The 22,429-nt window shown below is 42.4% G+C and overlaps 1 protein-coding gene across 4 annotated transcripts in view; it reads left to right on the plus strand.

Moving 5' to 3' along the window:
* The window catches only part of SLC6A6 (solute carrier family 6 member 6), a 58,697-nt gene that overhangs the window by 7,999 nt on the left and 28,269 nt on the right, over window positions 1–22,429 (plus strand). For 2 of the 4 annotated variants that reach the window (XM_074914483.1, XM_074914487.1), the window contains 4 exons: window positions 3,556–3,612; window positions 16,180–16,419; window positions 17,038–17,172; window positions 19,407–19,641. In XM_074914483.1, coding sequence (XP_074770584.1) covers window positions 3,556–3,612; window positions 16,180–16,419; window positions 17,038–17,172; window positions 19,407–19,641 — 667 coding nt within the window. The remainder of the gene's footprint in view (window positions 1–3,555; window positions 3,613–16,179; window positions 16,420–17,037; window positions 17,173–19,406; window positions 19,642–22,429) is intronic. The other 2 variants (XM_074914484.1, XM_074914486.1) reach the window with 1 other exon arrangement.

A 22,429-nucleotide genomic window follows, 5' to 3' on the forward strand; every position in this document is an offset into this window, starting at 1 on the left:
ATTTTTCCATTCCTAAATTCAAGCAATTGCTTCTTGTCCTACTATCTTTTGAGCTAGATTAATTACCTTCCTCTACACACAGTACCTTGAAGGTATTTATAGCTGGATCGCAGCCCAAGAGTCTTCTCATTTATAGACCATATTAATTTAGCTCTCTTACTCTCTCCTTAGATCATTTTTATTGTCCTTATTTGTATTTCCTTTAATTTTTCTGTCTCCTTGCTAATCTGTGGAGACTTGAATAGCTCTTGCTCTATCCACTGTGGTTGTTTTGATAGAGCATTATGCTTTTAGATTTCCATAGCGTCCCTTTGTATGTACACATCCAGAAATAGCTTAGCTTTTGACCCTTCTCCTGCATCACTCAGTCGCATCACACAGAGAAACTGTTATTACTTGGCTAATGTTACCTGCAATCACCTTTAGGTCTTTCTTGGATTCACAGCTTTGCAGCTAGCTGCTCCTCAGGCAATGTCACTGCTTTCCTGAGATGTTTAGGGCTTTTTACTTCCTAAATGCCCATCCCATTGCATGCTACTTACTTCTTTTACCCAGGAATTATTTAAGACATTATGTCTATGTATTTATTTTAATGTCATGGGATTTTATCATTTATGTAGAAGTTGTTACTGTTTTATCATATATAGAACAAAGAAGTGCTTAGTACTTATTTTGATACCTACTACAACTGTCCTCTGCACATTACTCCAGACTCCTTTCCCAGCTCCATCATACTTGTTTGCATACCTACCCTAACTTTTCCCTCCTCTAATTATAAAAGTTCATAATGTAAAAACTGACAGGTTTAGACTTTTCCTTGTCTTCATTTTGTACCCTTCTTTGTTATACAGTTAGTGTATCGTTGCTGTATCCCTTCTATGCATGGCACAATGTGGTCTTTCCCACAGCAGATCATCTCTTCCTCACCTCTTCTGGGGTTGTCGTCAGCTGAACGTCTGCTCGACAGCAGTCCCCTCTTGTAGAACCACTGAGGTTAAGTTCTGTCATGGCCCCCTGGTATTTCATCTTATCTTTCCCGTTGCAATGAGGAAACCTGGCCTGCCGGGATGGTGGCACCTACACCAAGAAAAATACTGTAAGACTGTTGAATCACAAAACTGACCAAACAAATAAACCCATGAGTGGAAAGCTTTTTAGAAGATGTTTGTTCAGTGCTGTCATGAAGCAGGTTTGTTGAATCAGGCTCTGAAATGCAGCAGTAGCTGTGAAATGGCCAAATTGGGTTGGAGAGGGCATCGTGTTTACTTATTTTAAATAAGTATCTGGACTGTCAATACAGCAAGCTGTGGTTGAGGGGGAATGAGTGGAAAAAGTAAATGATGCAGAGATGAGAACAAACCACAAGCTCCGAGTTTGGCGTTTGAATGCCTGACATAGGTCAGGGCTTTTATAATAGTTGGATGCAGTATAAATCATCAAGCTAGAAAGTCGGCTGCAAAATTCTGATCTGGATCTGAGTCTCAGTTTTGGTCCTACTTTCCATTGAGCTTACCAGGGTGCCCGTCTGTACCCAAACAGGAATAAAAAGAAGTCCTGTCTGAGTTTAGGTTAGAGAAGAATAACTTGCAGTGCCGTTGTTAAAACGATTCAGCACAACCATCATTTACTTTTAAAAGGTTGTTTGGAGAACTTAGATTTTTCCTCATCTAAAATTTTGGATAGTATATGGAGTGCATACTGTTCTGGCCCAAGCCTGACTGGTGGTGGTAGAATGCTTTGTAGCTTCTATATTTATTTAAAAAAATGGAGAAATCAGTAGGTTCCTTCACAGTCTAAATTTAACAGCACTAATTATTTCAAGCAATTTAAAAAGGAACATAAATCGCACTTGTTTATTACAGCTGCTGCATGAAAACAGCAGAAGCTACAAATAATACCCCGTAATGAAAATCTAGCTAACACTGTCATGAATTAACCAACAAGAGAAGAAGCGTATGGGATCTGGACAAAGGCAGCATTTTCTTCTCTGGAGGGAGGGTCTTTGCGTTGAGGAGAAGGTGGTTATTCCCTAAATCTCCTTGGGTGAAATGAAGACTTTGACATTTCTGCATAGATGAATACAACTTTTGATTGGAAAAAGGTCTGAGCTCTACTTAATTTTTATGTACATTTGCACTTTCTCAAGTACATTCCTAGAGGAAGGTAGGTGAGCGAGATGTAGCAAACATGTTAATAAATCAAAGATATTTCTAAGGAGATGGATAATATTTTGTGAGTACTAGCAAAGAATCTACAGAATAACAATAAAAAAATGTAGGTCAGACCCTGACAGTCTTTGTTCAGCCACAGTTTCAACTGTCTTCCACACGATTAAACAGTTCAGGAGATTCCAGGTGAGGAAATAGGCAGAGCAGGTCATTATTCACCCTTATCGTTCATGCTAAGGCCATGATCATATTCCCTGATGACCATTTGAAACCTGTCGTGTTAAAAGTTGAAGAAAACACCCGAGGCCACACAGTCCAAATTTGCATTTTATAAAGCAAAAACCCGGGAGCAAAATATTTGTGTTGGCAGTCACTGTATCTGGCCCATACAGAACACCACCGAGGGAATAATTGCCTCCTTGGGGATCAGGGAGCAACAGAGCTGTAGGCTGAGATGCTTGTTTATGTTCTTCTTTCCAAGTTACATTTTGAGAGGTTAGTGTTGTTTAATACCTGTGAAACTAGCTCCAAAGACACACAAATTCAGGATCTAATTCTCAAGTGATTTACTCCAGCGTAGCTTTGTTGATTCCAGTAGCATTGCTATTGCTTTATTGTTGTGTAAACAGTATCAAAGCCAGACCCCCTTTTTCAGGAGTCAGTCCTGCTGACCTTGAAACCTGTGGCCCTTCGGCTGTAGCTCTGAGGCCCTACGTGGGCAAAATCCCAGTGGTCCATTTCTATCTTACTGATTCACTTTTGCTCATGACTAGCACTGGCCTCAGTGGACTTGTGTCAAATGTACACAAGCGTTAGGTAGACCTTGCCTATATAAATTTTTTTTTTCCCCGTTATGTCATCTTGATATGATGGAAAGCTCCATTAGCACTCTGAAACCATTTTATCTTGGTGGTACTCACAGGTCATGGTTTAGCCTGGGCTCTTTTGAGCAGTCCAGATTACAGGAGGAGAATTTTCTTGTAATCACACACAGTTTCTTCTGCCACTACTCAGATCTCTGTTTTTAAGCATCTCTGATGTCTTAATGATAAAAACTGGACTTCCAGTTTTCCAGATTTTCTCACTGAAAGACAGACGCTTTGTTATTTTTTTGTCTCCCTCAATACGAGAGTTAGGGCTGGTTTTTAAGCGAGGTAACCACAGGAAGTGCACCTTTGCCAGGCAGGGAGAATATTTGGCACCTTATTGAGATCTGGCTCTGTGTCTCTTGAGGAGGTTGTCTTCCCTTGTAAGAGAAGAGAATCATTTTTGTCATATGTGCTTCAGGGTTTGCTCTTTCATGGGGTGCTGGCACACAGAAAGCTTGATTTTTGCCAGGTACTGAGTGCCTTCTGCAAGGTATTGAGTGCCCTCCTATCCTTTGCAGCCAAAAAGGAGTTGATTGCTCTTGGCATCAGGCAAATCTGGACCCAGAAGACCACAGGTAGTATTTACCAATTATTTATGTGCTTTCGCATGCCAGACATTGTCCGAATTGATTTCCCTAGCATACAAGAGATTTCAGGCATTAATGACACTTGCCTGCCACCACTAAAACCATTATTTAAAAAAAAAAAATAATAACAATACAATAATAAGCATGACATTTATTGCATTGCCATGGGGAAATTAAAACCCCCCAAATTAACTACAGTCCAAGTAACTATTAGCTCTTTAGAGCTATTGCGAATGTGTGAGTTACATGCCCTGAATGAGCACCATATGCCAATTTATTGTGGCACAGTGAGTCACAGGACACATTGTGAAAAGCAATAATTGCTTGGCATGCATTGTAACATTCAGTAGGCTTTTTGTTTGTTTTTCTTAAAGGAATATGTTTTTACTCTTGACAATAAAATGAGTATCGTCTGATATGCTGCCACCAGGGACTGTTGCTTATTTTGTACTTAACCTGGAGCTTACCCATTTGTCACTCACTGCACACACCCTCTGTTATCTTTTCCTTTCCAACTGCTTGTATTGTGTGTGTGCAATATCAGACTATGAAGATTGAACCTTCCATTTGTAATTGTCTTGTCATTTTCTGTTAATCCTCTTCTCCTTTTACCTCCTCATCTTCTTTCTTTGTCCAGTAGGGAAATTCAGGTTGATTACAAGGAAAAAATGTTCACCCTGAGAGGAGTGAAGCAGTGAGATGAGTTGCACAGAGATTGTAGTCTCCACTCTTGGAGTTTTCAGAGCTTGACCAGATAAGGCCATCAGGAACCCAGTCTGATTTTGATGTTGGTCCTTCTTTGAGCAAGAGGCTGGACTATGTGACCTCCAGAAATCCATTCTAACCTAAATTATTTTATGGTTCTGCTTAATACCTGGTTCCCATTCTGATTCACCCGGGGTGCTGTGTGTGTTGTTAACTCCTCGCTCCCTGTTGGAGTCACTCTCATTCTACCAGCATAGAACAGGAACGACTTCCTGAAGGGCAATGAAGTTACAGTACCTATACTCACATGGGATCAAAATCAAGATGTAAATGGTAACCTCAGATGAGATTAGTAGGTGAAATTTGAAATTAGGTAGAATTTTTACCAGTATTTCACTTGAGATCTCTTCAAGTCTTCATGAAGTGCCAACCAAAGTCATCAGTTGAAGAGTTGGATGCATAATTATATCAGGATGATATTTAAAAAATAAACATCATCTTTTTTCCCTTTCAGTTACAAATCCCCTTCTCTAGCAGCCTGGAAGCGAGCTTTGGGGTATTTAGGATTTAGTGAGTCACCAACTGCCCTCACTCTGCTGTTACGTGCTGGTTTCCTCATGCGGCTGTAACCACGTGAGGGAGTTAATGCTGCACAGAGCATCTGCTCCTCAGCTAAATGCCTTCCCAGCCCTGCAGCTGTCTGCCAAAGAGCTTCGGACGTGCAGAGGGGCGTCTGCAAACTCTGTAGAGTAGCAAATTTTCGTGGGTTGGCCCATATGCTAGCCAAAAACCATCCTTTGTCAGAATGTTATTTTAATTTTGCCTAAAGAAAGCAAAACCATGCAGAGATTCACCATATCAGTCTAGTGAATTTTCAACAACAATCTAGCTATTATTAAAAAAAAAAAAGAAAAAAGAAAAAAAAGAAAAAAAAGTAAGACGCGTCCAATTGTTAGGAAAAAGAAATACAGGACTAGTTTTGTAGGGTTGCTCTTTCAAGTCCACCAAAATAAGGTGATATTTCTTCATATCTCTCCTTTATCAGCAAGAAGTATATTGCTTATGCAAACACCTTATTTTCCATCATGCTCTATCAAAAGTAAAGTTTACGAATGGGGCTACTGTAGTGGCTTGAGGAAAGACTAAATGTGAGCAACCGAAAGTGGGTTTTTGTCCCTTGTTATGCAAGTCATGATTCTAAAATTGATATTTAACAGGACAGACATGCTTTCGTGTACTTTTTCTAGTGATTGCTGCCCACCCTCTTCTGTAACCACGTCAATTCTCTCTCCTCATACAGATCATGGTGTAGGGGTTTGCCTTACATGGTGTAGGGGTTTGCTCTTTAACATGTGAAAAAGTTGTTGTGCCATGTAGAGGGAATATAGTAGCAGAAGATAGTGTTGACTGGGAGGATTGAAGGTCCCTTCTCCTCCACTCTTCCTGCAGTACACAAGCTATACATGACAAGTCAAATTTAATAAATAACATTCACATGAGGAATCTGATTTTGAATCACTTAGTTTTCTTCTTCTGCAAAACTATCAGAAGTTCATGTATCTGTTGTACACATGTCACTTCCTTACAAAAATCCAGAAAAGTAAACCTAAAGTTCTCTCGCTTTCTACCATTAGTTTACATACAGAATGTTTTTATGGCTATCTCAGCTGTTTGTCACGTACCCATCATTGATGTTGGAACTGCAAACAGTTTCCCACCTGTCTGTAATTAGCTTTTGCACACACACACACACACACGTGGAAAAAAAAAAAAGTAATGAAAAACAATTGTAGTCATGATGAAAACAGCTTTGGATATTAAAGGTTAATGTGCCACATTGGTATCTAGTGTAAGCATGTGCACTTAGTTGAAATTGCACTAAGAAAGATCCTCAACTGTTGAGCTTTATGAACTGCGTCTCTGAACGGGTCAACAGGAGTAGGTTAAGTTTACAGTAGTCAAGCTAGGACTATAAAAGCAACCTGCAATGAAAACCATCAGCTGGTGTTTGTTTGAAAAGATAAGAGATGGAGAAAAATACTCAGGCTGTTCATATATTGTCATGCTATATTTGGGGATGCTTACCTGCAAAAACCAACAGAAAAACAAGTACCTGTAGGCTGTGGGATTGACACTGGTATCAAGGTAGGGCTGCAGATACTTGTTTCTTGTATTGGAATCAGCCATGCTCTTACAAAATTCCCTTCGGAGGCAGCAATTCCAGGGTGAATTCGGTGGGGCTTTTGTCCAAGTAGTGTGTGGGATCAGGGTTTTGTTTGTGCTTGGTGTGTGCCCTGCACTTTGCAGACTGTGGTATGCAGAAGTGGTTTATGTGTTCGTTTCCGTGGAGAAGTGAGGTCTTTGTTCTAGTGTTATTTGGTTTTCATATCTCTTGACATAAAAACGAGCACAGCTCTCCATCTATGAGAGCTCACGTCAGAAGTCTGTGGCAAAAGTGAAGTGAAAATACACCTCTGATGGGAATCGGCCTCGATCATGTGATATTTAAAAGCATTTTAGTTTAGTGGTCTATGCCAAAGGTTTTACTTCCAACTCAGACCTTCAAAACAGATGGGTAGTGATAAAAAATTGGTGACTTTTGATCAAGTGATGCTTATTGAGAGCCCTGTAGGACATAGCAGTATTCCTTCTGAAACTGAGCCCTTCAGGAGCATGGTGAGTGGCTCTGGCCAGCCATGGAAACTCAGAGGGCAGAGCTGCTGCCAGAGACCAAGCCAGGGTTGTTCTGGGATTAAACAAAATGTGCCAGTGTCCAGCCGTGCAAGGCAGCACCTGGCACCAGCTGCATAAAAGCAAATAAACACCATAGTGTCTACACAGCTTCGCTTTTGTGTGTGTGTGTGAAAGTCTACAGCTCACTGACCTGTTTTGCAAAGTTGCACTCTCCGTGAGCTTGTTCATCATCTTGCCACTTCTTCTTTTAGTATATCCTCTGCAGACACCCCCACCCCCTCCCCGTTTTGCTCTGCTTTATCAGTAGTTTCGATTTCATTTCCTGTGTGAAACTTCATATGGTTAAAGTTTCTGTTCCAGTTTTTTTTCTTGAAGGAAAGAAAACAACAACAGTAAATTAAAACATCAGGGTGCTTAGGAAATCTCTGCTGGCTGAAGGCCTGTGAGCAGCAGTGCCCTGGCTGAGCCCCGGAGTCACCCGAGTACCACAGTTTGGTGGCAAGCGTCGTTGCTTCACCTTAACTCCTCATCTTAAAAGTCTACAGCTCATTCCTGTCACTGAATCATACTTTTGCTGATAATTATTGCCAACCTGGAGGAAAAATCAAGACTGAAATCAAAAGTAGTTCACTCATATAATTAAGTTTTAGAGTTTGTGGCTCTGTCCTCAGGGCTTCGTAACCTTCCCAGACTTTATAGCCCTGTAACGGGGCTAACGCTGCTGATGGCGTGTGTGTAAGAGCTGTTTTCCTGGTACAAGTTGGCTGGCCATTTTCCACCCACAGTGCTGTGTTGCACAACTCTTCCTTCCATTAATGTATTCTAGAAGAAAAAAAATCAGGTGTTATGCAGATGGGGCAAAGGAACAAAGAAGAAAGGATTATTCTCCTCCACCGATGGTGTTGGGATCTAGATTTGTGGGAATAAGGTGCTGTATGACATGTTTAAACAGCTGCCACAGGTGGGATAGAAATCAGTTATTGTTTAAGTTAAGATGAATGGATAGAGGCAATAAAACCACAACTCCGTCTTTGTGTGGAGGTGGCCTAGGCAGGTATGGCAACAGCCTGGTTACAAAGCTGATCAAAGCCATCAGTGGATATGGAAAACATGGATTGTTTTTCCAAAAACATGTAATCTTATACATAGATCTGGTTTTTACTTAGTTGGAAAACGTACTGAAACAGTACTGAAACATACTGAAAAAATCTTCAGTTATGAGAAAGCCCTGAACGCTAGCATTAGTTAACTCAGTAAACTTAAGGCTAAATTTAGAATTAGTTGAAAAAGCAGGTGAAGGTGGAATGATTTATCCCCAAGAAAAAAATACTTTGAAATAATGAATTTGTACCTTTTATTGCACATTTGCTTCACTAAATGGCTATTTTATTGTTTCTCTCCCCTGCACTGGGGCACTGCTCAGTTGCTGTAGCACAGAGATTGCTGTTTGACATTAACATGTGTTGCAAGTGCCTGCAGATGTGTCACAGAGAATCAATACGTTATTAATCACATGCAAAAAATTCAATAGACACAGTGCACACCACTGACTATTTAAGTTCCTAAGCTTTGTGGGCTTTAAGGTTTTTGCCTTTTTTATAGCAGGATGAGGGACATCCCTTATAGATTTTGTTGTGGTTTATTTGTGGCACTAGAACTAGTTTAATTAAATCTGGTTTACTAGAGAATTGCAATCCGCTCGACAGCAGACCTTCAGAATCAAAAATAGTGTATGAAAATGCTCATTCCTTTGGTCAGAAGTTGTATAACTGCAGGATACAAGGTGATTGAAGAGTCAAGAATGTGCACAGCTCCCTGAATCTTCTTTGACAACGCCCATCTCCTTTGGAAAGCCATCACCCTGCCACGCCACTTGGATATACTCTTGCATTTTGTCAAGGGTGCTCTCTTAAAGATGAGGGCCTCGAGAGGTGGTGTCACCCGGTGAATTAACGTTTTTCCACCTTCACAGTGGGAGAGCTGGTACAGCAGAGGGAGCACGCGGGGAAGGCAGCAGGGAGCTGGTGCTTCTTTCCAGCTTATTGACAGTCAGGAGGCTGTTAGCTGGCACACCCGGAGACATGAAATTAAATCAGCAATTGGCTTCACGTGAACAAAACCAAGTGTTAACTGGATGTTCTCCTGTATGTATTCACCAGGACGGTGTACGAGGAATGAGCAGTTTCCCTTCACTCTCCCTGCCTCTGCCAACCCTTGCTTTCACACTCTCCTTCCCTCTGGTCCTCTTTGCAAGAGTTGCCCTTGGGCTTCTTCGAGTAGGGGACAGAGCAGGAGGACCAGAGCTCTCTGGTGGAGGATGCTTGGTTTCTCACTGGTACACAGGAGACACTGTGCCCACAGAGGATTTCAGCAGGATGGAGTTGTAACCAGTGTGATGCTGTGTGCCAGTCCTCTGCTTCGCTGCATCCTGTGCTCTTCCTCACTGACCGCTGCTGGGGGCCAGGGCTGCCCTGGGCCATCTCCCTGGGGAGTCAGGCTCCATCCCTCTGAGGCTGGGAAGCATCACCTTTGCTTCAGCCCTTGTGGTGGGGGCCAGGGTCCTGTTCCCTCTGAAATCCATTGGAGTTTGTGGAGATTCGTTCTCCTTTCTACCCCACGTAACGGGAAAGGAGTTTCTGATTTCCTCCCGGTCCGGATTTAGTTGTAACTGCTTTGTTCTTTCACATAAATAAGTAGAATAAAATGAGCATCTAGAATATTGCGTGACTGCAGATTTTCTGCTGCTGAAATCTGAGCAAAGATGTAGGATTTTATAACAGCTCTGTGCTGTGACATGGTACCTATTTGAAGCATTGGAAGAGCATGAATGGAAACACCAGCAAGAAAAAAGCATGTGGAGAAAAAAAGATACCTTTTGTCCAGACCACAACTGGTGAAAAAGAAATTGCATTAAGCTGTAGGCTTCCCTTTCAGCATAGACTTCATCATAAAGGAGTACATTTTGCTCCTAGAAAATTTTCAATAGCAGGTTTTCCAGTGAATCTTAGAAGACTAAAAATGTGTCATAGTGAAAGAAAAGGAAATGATGAAAAAGTGAGAAGGGAGATGGCAAAAGTTGGAGGGAAAACTGAGAAAGAAGAAAGGACAAATGGATAGATGTTTAGATTACTACCCATACCCAGGGAAAAGTAATCAGAAAAAGAGGAGTCCATTAAAGACAAAGAGAAGAGTAAGATGTAGTTCAGGGAATTTTTAGAGGCATTTTTAAGAAGAGAGGCAATGTGTGCAATAAAGGGAGCGGTATTATTTTTCAGAAAACATAGGTATCTTGTTCAACGAAGCAGAAAGAACTTGGATATGAGTTAGGGACGATAAATGATGTCAAGTGCTCTTTGGATACTGGTGTGGCCTCGAGGGCTGCCAGACATAAAGGCTTTTTCTTCTGCAGATCAGAAAGACTTGCACTGAAGCCATAAGTTTGATCAAGGGGCTGTTTATTTTAATCGTGTATTGATTGGCTTAACCACACCGCTCCAGGAGGGAGGGAAAGCTGTCAACATCAAGAATTACAGCTTTCAAAGTTCCAAGTAATCCTAGGAAATGAGCCAAACATAATAAATGCAGTTTTATTTGGGACCTGATCCTACTACTGTTGAAATCAATAGCAGCTTTTCCATTGCTCTCAATGAGAGTGGAAGCTGCTTATTTGAAGAGCAGCTCTAATCGAGCAATCAGGGCAGCTGATTTTGAAATATTCATGAATATGAATATCAAATAATAATAATTTTTAAAAGAATCAACCCACAAATGGATTGGCAGATCTAGGCAAGCTCAATTTTTTTAAAGAAGGTTGACTTAAATTTCCAAGATACAAAAGAAAAAAATAGAAGAAAACTAAGAGAGATGGTAGTGTCTAAAGAGGCAGTGAGCTTAATTAAGCAGGGTTAAAAAAAATTAATTGTAATGTGATAAACAGATTTCTTTCAAAAGTCATTGAGACAGAAGAGGAGAGAGAAGATGAAGACATACAAGATACACAGGCTGAACTCAGTTGAAAAGGGTCCTTGAAAGCAAAAGTAGCGGTGGTACACATTCACACTGCAAAAATAGTCCATAAAATCAGCAGTACAGTCATTCCTCAGGCAGCATTCCCAGCAAGGTCAGAGACACTCTGAGGACGTACTTTGCTTTTAGTTCTCTAACAGAAGAATAATCTAGAAAACAAATGTTGAGTTATGGTGCTAGTCAGCAATCCAGTGTGTTGGATCCCTATTCAAAGTCCATGTGCGCTGACCAAAAAAGAAGTAGCTCCTTTGCTGTGGTTTCTGCTCTTCAAATGCAAGACAAGGCATGCATTTTAGCATGTGTAAATATTTACAAATACATATTTGTGTGTACAGGCAGACTTTGATTTTCATGTCTCCATCAGCAGTTGGAAAACCATTGTTTTGAAGACTTGACTTTTAAAGATTATTAAGCGAGGTAGCATCCATGATGAATTTGTCTTCAGGGCTTCTCCTGGAAGGTGTTACCCTGTGTTGGTCACCTGTCTCTGGCTGTAAGAAGCTTGGAGCAGATCATTACTGTAATCCCAAAGCAGAAACTGAACAGTGTATTTTCAGATGTGTAATCCATGGGTTGTCTCTCAGAAAAAATCAGTGGTTCAGCCGTAACGTGAGTTGTGTCTCTTCCGACAACCAGCGGGTCCTGGTGGCTTTCCCCAATCTGCATCTCTCATCGTCTGATCCCTCTGCCCAGTGCCTCCCCCATCCCCTACCCTTCATTTTTTGCATGTTATGAAGGATTACATTTCAATGCCCGTGTTTTGCAAAGGGGACGGGTTATCTGAGGCGCAGGCTGTACGTGCAAAGAGACGGTAGCTGTAGCACAGTAGATGGCCCAAGCTGGGTTGGCTGCGAAAGCGCTCTGCTTCTGGTTAATCTTTTGGTATTTTCAGCTGTGTGCCAAAGGGTAATCAGTCACGGGGGGCAGCAAGAGAGTTTGGGTTATTGCAGAGGTATTTCACATAAAGGAAATCTGTCCACCAGCCACAAGGGATAGATGCAGATTCTCCTGCAGAAGGAGAGGAGCCCTTGAGGTGCTCCAGGCCACACCAGGGAGCGGATGCTTGAGAAGTGCAAAGCACCTGTGCTTGCCCCGTTGTGCTATTTTTCCATGTTTTATCAGCATCAATTTGACAATCGCTTCATCCTCATGAATCAGGGTTTGTACCAGTGCATGTGAGAGCAGATCCTGGGCCTGGCCCAGTCTGGATCCTTTCTCCTCTTGTTTCGGATCAGGCTGTAGCTGTTTGGCTGGACTCAGCCTAGTAGCACACTGTAAATGGGAGACTTGACTGCTGCTTTTTATTTATCTGTATTAAGTTCATCAGATGAAGCCAGAGCTTCCTGGGGCCATCTGAAGCTTCCTGGAGGGGGTACTCTCACAGGCAGATGTGGCTCCTGAAAGGCAGACATGTGTCTCCAGGAGGCAGACATATGCCTCAGACTTGGATTGCTCCTTTTGGACTATGTGGTTGTAAGAGCATTTTCTTACAATATATTTCCTTGGGGGAATCAGATGGACTTAGATCTCGGATACCATCCCCACTAAGTGATACAGTAAAAATAACCTATTATTCTCTGGTTCTGACCTGGGCGGTGACAACATATTGTTTCAGCATCTCTGTCAGACTATTTCCCTTAAGAGATATTTTAACCTCACCCAGTGGGACATAACTAAAGGAAATGAAACTCCAACCCCATTAAGGAAAAAGACAATGCCTTTCACTAAACAAACTTGATTTTCTTGGCTTTTCTTCGCCAAGGAGAATCGCCTGTACCCCCCACCCTTGCAGCCTTTGTAGACAGTTCCTGTAATTGGGAATGGCTGGGTGGACACCAATGGTTGGCAGCAAAGGGGGATAAATCCGACATCCCTTGAACGTGACATGGGCTGGGACCACAGTCCCAGGTGGCCTCTTAACGTCAATTCCTATGGTACTGGTCGATAGTACGTGCCTGCCAGCCACAGCTGCCGGCCCTTGGAACACAATTGGGATTTTAGCAAGACTAGATAAGAGATACGCAGTAAAACTGGGCTGTTACCAGTTTTGTGCAGGGGTTGGACAGGTACTGTACTGTGCCCCACTAGCAAGCTGGTGACTTGCAACAGAGTTGTGGTGGTCCATCTCCTGGCACCCCAAAAAGCAAGCGTGACCTTGAGGATTTGTCATTGGTGACAGGGAATCATCAGGATCCATCTTCACACTCCAGCTAAGGCTGAAACAAAGTTTACACTCAATAATTAGGTTTTCAAGCATGGCCGTTAATTTGAGGTATCTTAAGACAAATTAGAAATCCCTTTTTAAAAGGCAGTCCCACAAAGTTATGAAGTAGGAGCCTGAAAAGGCACTGTTTCGCACTTCGTGTGCAGCTAATTAGGACAAACCACAGGGTGATCATCTTGTCCCAGGGAGAGCTAGAGTTTCCAGAATTCAATCCATTGGTCAGGCTTGCAAACTCTGGTTAGAACTGGGTAACACCTGGGTCAAAGTAAATCTGCAGGCAAAAAGATTAGAGCTGGCAGAAAAATAAAGAACTCTGTGTCGCAAGATGAAAGTAGATTGCAAAAAATTGTGATCCTGAAAGAGTTTTTAATCTCAGAGGCGGCTAATGTCTGTAGGTCCCCTCATTTTTTTGACATAAAGGTAGCCCGTGTGCCCAGTGTTCTGTTTCGGGGTATTTCTAGTATCAGTCCCCACGGGGAGCAGTTACGCTCCTATTTCAAAACCTTAAGCCTTCAGGGATCTCCAAATCTAGACATCTCTGTGCCCTGTTAAGCAGGTTAATGGCTGTCCCAGCAGTTCACCAAAAAATTGTCTGAAAAACAAGAGTGTACCCTAAACACTGAGTTACTCTCTTGCACACTTTCTTCCTCTGTTGATGAGTGTTTCAGTAACCCCTGTGTACAACAGCTTCCGTGAGAGACAGCCCGAATGCCCTCCATTCCTCAGCCCAGAATAGCCTGTTGCCTGATGGTTATGACATTCTCCAGCAAGATGAAAGATAGGGATTCAAGCAGCACAAATAGCCAAAGAAAGTGAAGTTGGGTGTTTTCCATGCCTGGTTGCTGCTGCAGTGGGAACAGGACATCAGCCACCTTGTAGGTACCTCTTGGAAGAAAAGTGGTTGCACCTGCTTTTTTTTTTTTTTTTTTTTCTCTTTCTCTCTCCCTCAAGAGATGACTCCAGGGGATGATGCAGGGTGGTACCTGTTTGGGGCTTGGAGGGAGATACAGATGTCCCGGGGAGGTTAGGACTACTGCGAATCCCTCTTGGAGGCACCCCCATTAATCTCAGTGCCTGGTACTAGGAACACAAGTTAGCTATTGTGATTAATTCCCCAAAGCAACTAGGTGCCTAAAGGCTGTTGTAGAGCTGGCTCTATCATTTTGATTCAGATTCTACACTACTTCTTCTCATACCAAGTCTCTAACAGCAATCAATAGGAGATATTGTAGGGGAATATGTGTCCTGCCCTCACACCCATGCAGTGGGTGGTGATGACCCATCACCCTGTGATTGACTTTCTCCTTCTATGAGCTCTCTCTGCTGTTGGTCAGGAGTATTGCAGTTGCTCCTATCACCTCTGTGCAGCCAGCAGTGGCCTTTTTCAAAAAACGGTAGAAAGTCATAATGATTAGCATTGTGTAGATTAAAGTCCCTTTTTAGATCAAGGCCTGATAGGCGACTGCTGTCGCAATAGCTGCTTTGCAGAGGCCACCAGTATGTCAGCAGGGCGAATACCCGAGCTGCTGTGGTTGGCAAAACTGTTAGCCTTCTGAAACGTTCCGTGGTGGATGGAAAGATTTACGGGTACAGTGATGCATATCTATCTCAAAATCATGTTCGAATTAAAAACTTCCTGCAGAGCTAATGTCAACTCAGGTTTCAGGTCACTGCCACAAGCTGTATCAGGTTAGGGATCAAAACCAGCAAGCAGCTACAAGGGAAGCTTGCAGCTATCAAATGGGATAATCTGCAGCCTGATTTTTTTACGACTGTGCACCAATAATGACATGTACAAGCAGAGAATGGTTGTGGTCTGGAATAAACTTGCTGGTTCGCCTGGTTCGGGTGAAAATTTCATGTGCTTTTCAGTATCAAAATACTATGCAAAAATAGCCAGTCAGATCCAGCTAAAGTCACTTGGGTTATGTGGAGAATGAATTGGCCTCATATGCTGGAGATCTGAGTTAACATAAAAGCTACAAGTTGTTCCTAAATTGTTTTCATTAGCAAACCCTGGATAAAAAGGCACTTTATGTTAGAGTAAGTCTTTGTGATATTGTTTTTACACAATCTGTGATTTTTGAACATCATAAATGATATATATAATTTATAAAACCAGCTATGTTTTAATATGCTTTGGGTTTTGCATCAAGTGACTCATGCCACCGACTTTTTAATTAATGAAGAAGCCATCATTCTTGGCAAACTGTTCAATTGCATAGGTGCATATAAGACAATAATTGAATATAAAGGTTTATTTTTGTCCCTTTATTGATGTCGAGGGAAAAGAGTGCAGTTATGAAAATGGAATAAACTGAAAAGATTCCTTCAGTTCCTGCAGGTTGATTAGAACAAATGACTTTCCATTCCAGTTTTTATGAATGTGTAGTTTTCTGAAAGCTTTATAATACTTCAGGGAAAGGAAATTGCAGGCAATAAATGATACAGGATGATTCAGGTTATTGGGAGACAGAGGAATAGGTTTTATCTGGAAAGGTGAGATTTACTGTTCTGCTGTATTTCACTTAAATGTTTGAGAAGGAATCAGATGCAGTGATTTGTATCTTATTATGGGCATGGAAACAGCACGAGATACTTGCTCAGTAACACCATTTGCTGATGCATTGTGCAGTCCTTATACACCTCGTGCCTGCAGGCAGCAGGTAGGCAGCACTGTCAAAGCTTTGCTATCCCCTATGTGGCATTGGCCACAAAGGGGTGACCGCAGAGTCCGGGGTGGTTTGTCTCTCCTGGTCAGGTAGATGTATTTTCATAGCTCAGCTTGATAAACAGCACTGATTTTTATGGAATGTATTTGCTTAAACAGTTGTCGCAGTGTTAGAGAGCTCTACCAGTAAAGACTGTTTAATAAACCCAGGATAATTTCTTTTTTTTCTATGTAGAAAGCAGAAATATGGCAACAAAGGAAAAGCTTCAGTGCTTGAAAGATTTCCACAAGGACATCCTCAAACCTTCCCCCGGCAAGAGCCCGGGGACACGGCCTGAGGATGAGGCAGAAGGAAAGCCGCCCCAGCGGGAGAAGTGGGCGAGCAAGATTGACTTTCTGCTGTCCGTGGCTGGTGGATTTATTGGTTTAGGCAATGTCTGGCGGTTTCCGTATCTCTGCTACAAAAATGGCGGAGGTGAGTATTTCTTTATTTCATTCTCATGAATCAATCTGTCTGCCTTATGCTTACGCTTTTTCAGTGCCTTCATCCGATTTTTGAAAAGAATAATCAGACATCTGTTTTCTGCCTTCCTCACCAGTCTTTGGGAGAGATTGTTTTATTACTTTCTTTTGTGTTATTTTAAATTTTTTTGTTAAAACTTAGTTATGGAAAAACAACAGCAATTTAAAATTTTATATTAATGAACCTTTTCTGCTCTTTTATTTCTGCTACAATTGAGTCTGAGTTTTAACCATAAGGTACACTCTTAATATAGACTAGTAGGATTTCAGATGAGTGGATTTCACAACAAGAGCATTCTGAGCCATGTGAAACTGTTGTGTACCTAACCCCATTGTTATTGCAGATTTTCATTTTAAAGAGGTAAGAAAATGCCCTTTCCAGCTTAATATACCCATTCCACTTGCAGAGTTTGAGTATGAGCAAAAATACTCCAGAATAAGATTATTGTATACTGATATTAAAGTAGCAAATATGTTTCTTTGTTTCTATATTCTGTTAACACTTTTTAGACTATCTTGTGTAAAGTCACCCACTTAATCTCAATTCTGTGCTATGATATTTTCTCAACAGGTGCATTTCTTATACCTTATTTCATTTTCCTGTTTGGGGGAGGTCTTCCCGTGTTTTTCCTGGAGGTGGTGCTAGGACAGTATACCTCTGAAGGTGGAATTACATGCTGGGAAAAGATCTGCCCTATTTTCACTGGTTAGTACATCTTGTTGTGCTTTACTGCTTCAAGACACCTCTGTAAACCATATGCAGCAACACTATTCCCCTCATGTCCATTAATTCAGCTATTTGCTGTAGTAATTGAGGTATGATATTGGTTCCTGGAAAGGTAGAAGTCAGAGAGTCTGAAGGACAAAGAAGGGTATTGATTTTGATGCTATCATCTTGTTAACTGGCAAAACTGCTGATAAGCAGGAAAGAAATTGCATATTACACCTTAAAAAGGCGATTGCACATTTTGATCACAGGTATCAGAGAAAGTCTTGTTTCAGAAGGCTAGATGGCCTTACTGAAAGCCTCTTTAAAATATGATTCTGGTCTGGAAGTCAAAGTCCTTCTGCCATATGAAAGCTTATCATTGGCATCATCTGTCTATTACTGACACAGCCAAAACCCGGACAGCGTTTTTGGGTGGGATTCAGGAACAGGACTTTTGTCATAACTGAGCAGGTCCCAGCAACCAGGCACGATGGTCTGATGTTCTTGAAGGGCCTTTGCCAGCGAGTGAAGAATCACTCACTGCTCACATGAATTATACAAATGTTGCTCTGGAAGTGAACTAGAATGAAAAAGGAAAGACAGGTTAGCAAAATTACCAAGGATGCCTATCTTTGTGAATAAATTACCCTTTACAGCGGGACAGCACTGGCAGAGTCATTTGGAATAATTGCACTAAACAGAGCAGCACTCTTCAAATCCCATTTGGAAAGAGTGGGCACTTCACACTGACGTGTCTCTAGCTCTGCCACTGTTGCTGTTCCAGGCATTTCTCTTCCCTTATGTCACCCCAAGCAGAAGTGGGGGCTTTCTCCGTGGCTCACACTCCCACCTAATACTCTGAACACTGCTGAAGTTGATGTAATTGTGCTGCTTTAGCTCCATTTTCTTCCTCCTCCTCCCACTTTTATGAAGTCTTTTTTTCGAGGAGGAGGAGGAAGGAACGTTCCTTGTTTAAATAGCAATCTCCCAGGCATCCATAAAGAGAAACTGTAGCTCTAATAATGTGACAAGCTGTGTATCCGGAATGAAATGCAGCTGTACAGAATAAATAATAGTTGCTGTGCTTGTTTTCACCTGGCATAAAAATAATCTCTGGTGCTGCAATAAGGTTTGAAATTGTAAAATATGAGGCAGGTACCCAGGTGCTAGGGTAGCCATCAGAGAGATGTTAAAGGGAACCTTGTAGGCTTTTCTTCTTCATGTAAGAATTTGCTCTAAGTTTTTAAAGGAAATCTCTTTTTTTCCCCCCTGTTATTCCCAGATGACAAACTTTGTAAGCTTTTTGGAGCTAAAAGATTTTCAGTAGATGAGGCTTTTCAGAGTCCTTTCATCTAAAAAAAGAGTGACTGCTTCTGACTTAAGATGTGATATAAATCTGCCAGTAGAGCTAAACTGCCGAGCTAGGAGAGAGATACCAGACTCAGGAGAACAGTTGTGTATTTTAATGAAAGCCTTCACCAGAACAGCATTCTGCCACCTCCCGAAGTCATGTAGGACTCACCCTTATCTGCCCATGACCCTGCTTTTAAAAACAAACAGGGAACATTTTTTATCGTCAAATATTGATAGCAGAGTTAAACATTGATCTAATTAACCATAACAGCTACAATATCATGCTTCCTTTGAACAAGTGAAATTGGGGCAGAAACAGCAGCTTTCACATTGACAGCTTTGGAATTTTCCTTTTTGACTCATTCAAGAACTGTCTTTTTTTTTTTTTTTTTTGCACATAGGCTGAGCCGAGCCAGTCGCTGAGTGGTGCAGGGGCTGCCCAGCCGAGCTGCCTCCGAGGAAGCTGGCTTGGGGGACAGTGTGACAAGAATGAGGTTGCCCACGTAGGTGCTTAAGAAGTGAGGTGGTGTAGCTCCCAAATAAACAAAGCATGATGCCTTGACTTCCTTCTACTAAAACTTGAAATAGCTGGGTTAGTGTTAAATTGGGCAGTACCATGCTGCAGACCTCCCCTCCGATGTCAGCAAACCCCAGCCAGAAACTCAGCCCTGAGTGCCAGCTCTGTAGAGATGGTGGCAGGTCTGTGCTTATGTCTGATTGAGTTGAGTTGCATTGAGTTTCCATAAACAGTGTGGTAGAGCAGGATACGAGTCCACAACGCAATGGGAATAGCACCAGCTCCACGAGATCACAAGGCGCCCTAGCAAGAGGCGTGTGTCACACCTGCATGTGTTTCTTTTCTCTCCCTCTCCTGTCAGGAATTGGTTATGCTTCCATAGTGATTGTGTCCCTTCTGAATGTGTACTACATCGTGATCCTGGCCTGGGGACTCTACTACCTGTTCCAGTCATTCCAGAGCGTCCTGCCGTGGGCACACTGCCACCAGAAGTGGAACACGCCGACCTGCGTGGAAGACACTCTCAGGAAGAACAAAACACTCTGGATATCACTGAATGCCACTAACTTCACCTCTCCTGTCACGGAGTTCTGGGAGTAAGTGCACCCTCTTCCTGGTGTCTTTGGGGCACTTTGGCATGCCAGAGATCAGGCCTGAGATTTTATGGAAGCCCCGTGGGTAATGTTACATAGGAAAAGAGCATTGCTTTGGGTGTCAGTTGTTTGACCTGTGTTTGCTACCGGTTCTCACCCATCTTGAGACAGACTGGGAAGTCTGGGAGTGGTGGAGGAAGGTGTTAGATATGTAACTGCGTTCATCCTAGAGCTTACAGGGAGCCCAGCACAACTTCTGGTTTGGAAGAAAACTTGTTTCCTTCTTGGTTGGGATTCTCTGAATGCAGCATGAGAAAAGAAGTAATTTCAAATGCTGTGACAGCAGGGATTTAGAGTGGAAACAGTGACAAATCACCACCTTTGTGGTTGCCTCTCCCTCTTCCCCAGCTGTTAACGTTTCCAGTACACTCTGTGAAGTTATAACACATCTCTTATCAGTCTGACAATGAGGCAAGGCATTGACCTCAGCAATAAAACTGACAGAGGTGGTGGACGTTGTCCTGTACTCTGGGTTTCTCAGGTCATCTTTGTTACATCATTTTTCTCTGCAGTCCCTAAGGAGACTGTTGTGCCAGATGCCTTCATTTCATCAGGCCTAAACTCCTTATTCCCATTTCTCTCTTATTTTTCAAGTTTTAAATTATATTGCGTAACCTGATTTCTGAACAGGTATGACCTCAAATCTATGTGTGTTTATACAGGCATCAAAACATAGCACGGGGGAAGACACCTGTAGGGAAACTTAAATCCAAAGGATCTACAAATAGCATAGGAAGAAATTTTTAAAGAAGCATCAGCCAGTAGTCCCTGCAGAAAGGATGTTCATGCTGAAGATATTTGGCATATGTTAGGTTTATATATTAAAAAAAATTATTAATTTGTTACACAAGAGCCAAAATACAAAGGGCAGATTGGATCTATAATGAACGATTTGTCAAAAGGCACCAGTGACCAGTGTGAGGGGGGGGGGTGCAGGCTGTAGGAGCAGTCCTTTTCTCCTTTTCACTGTGCCGTGAGCACTGCATTTCCATGCTGAGTGGCAGATACTTTTCCAGGTGACTTCCTCCCTTGTAAATATGGAGAGAGTTGGAAAGAATTTGTTAAATGATACCTTTGGAGATTTTAGGGGAATTTAGATGCAAATTGTAGTAGAATAGGAAGCAACTGTCACTCCTTTGGATTCTCCCACCATGACTTTGTGACTGAGGACCTTGAAGCCAAATGAGTGGCTGGCTTGGTAGGATGTCCAAAGGTCTCCTCAAGGCCTCCCTAAGAAGCATGGGTCCACAGTGCTGCCCCTGAAATGGAGTTGCTCTCCCAGAACTTCAAAAGCACTGTGTTCGTCATCAGTTTTGTGCAGTAATTTTGCTCGCAGGTCCTCTTGGACCTGGGATCAGCCATGGGCTTAGCAGCCTCCTGATGCGTCCATGGGGTTGTCTTCCTGCTCCAGAAGCTTCTGCTCCTGTAATGCACAGATTTATGGGCCAAGTTGTTTCCCTGGAGCCCCAGGTGGCATGTCCACTTCAGGGGACTGAAGATGCCATAGCAAAAGAGAATAGGTCTGGGGATTGGAAAAGAGGTTGTAAAAGAAATAGTGGGGGCTCCAGGACCTCAGGGGACACCAGAGCTTTCTGTGTAACAACGCAGCGGGTATGTGGTCAAGGGTCTTATGGCAGGGCAGCCTGTCCCCATGGGAGCACGTCACGGGTGAAGTTTTTAGTTAACTTTCCTCTAAAAGAAAACAAGTTTTTGTCCTCAGAACTCCCCTGCAAGCTGAACCAAATCCTCCAGTAGACACAGCCCAACAGATGTAGTCAGGCTGGAAGTGCCTGAGGCTGGAGGACAAATCCTTGATCCTCACAGCACTTTCCCCTTCCCCCTGTCTTGCCCTCTCTCTTTCTGTAGCACAGCTGGATGGAGCAAAGGTTGCTCAGTGATCAGTGCTGGTGCGGGCAACTCTCTTGCGTTTTGCAGCCACTTTAACTTTTGTCCTCATATAACAGTTTTAACCGTGATGAAATGAACTCGTCCCTGGAGTCATGCTAGGGAGGAGTTTGGCTCCGTAATCCTACTAGTACAGACATACTGTCCATAGCTCACTGTTTCATCATGAGTGAAACTGCCCTTAACGGAGCAAGCTGCCTTCGGGATTCATGGCACTTACAGAAGTATTAAAAATAGCTGTTCTCTCTGCATCTTAAAGTAAGAACAGAGATCATGCAGAACTGTTGTAATTAAAGTTGCATAGCTTTCACACGGTGCAGGCACTTAGTATCCCCAGTCTTTCCCCAGCTGTGCTACTATTCTTTATAGCTCTTGAATTAAAAATAATTTGAAGAAATTTCAGGTACTTTGCCATCATAGACAATGCCAGCTGCCAGCCAGGCAGCTACCCACATTGAAAGGACAGGTCAATAAATAGTCTTTAACTGAAGTTATCCATCTGCTTTGTGGCACAGTTAATTCAGGGGTTTGTGAGTATTTGGTTTCTGAAACCCAATGCCATGTTTATTGTGGGACATTTATGTCGTGTCCTCATCAGTACTGCTTTGTAAAACTAATGCTGCCCAGATACAATTGACCACGCTGATGCATTCACCTCTTCATGTTGAATAACACGTGTCCTTCTCAGCCTGGCTGGACATATAGTACAGCCTGACATTTCAGTTCATTTGAATTAATGTTCTGTGCAAATCACATGCTTGCTTGAGCAGCAATAAAAGGGGGTTAAGCAAATCTGGCTTTGTATCAGGAGACTTACCTCTTGGTA

This window comes from Athene noctua, chromosome 10 (assembly GCF_965140245.1).
Source record: "Athene noctua chromosome 10, bAthNoc1.hap1.1, whole genome shotgun sequence".
NCBI classification, from domain to species: domain Eukaryota; kingdom Metazoa; phylum Chordata; class Aves; order Strigiformes; family Strigidae; genus Athene; species Athene noctua.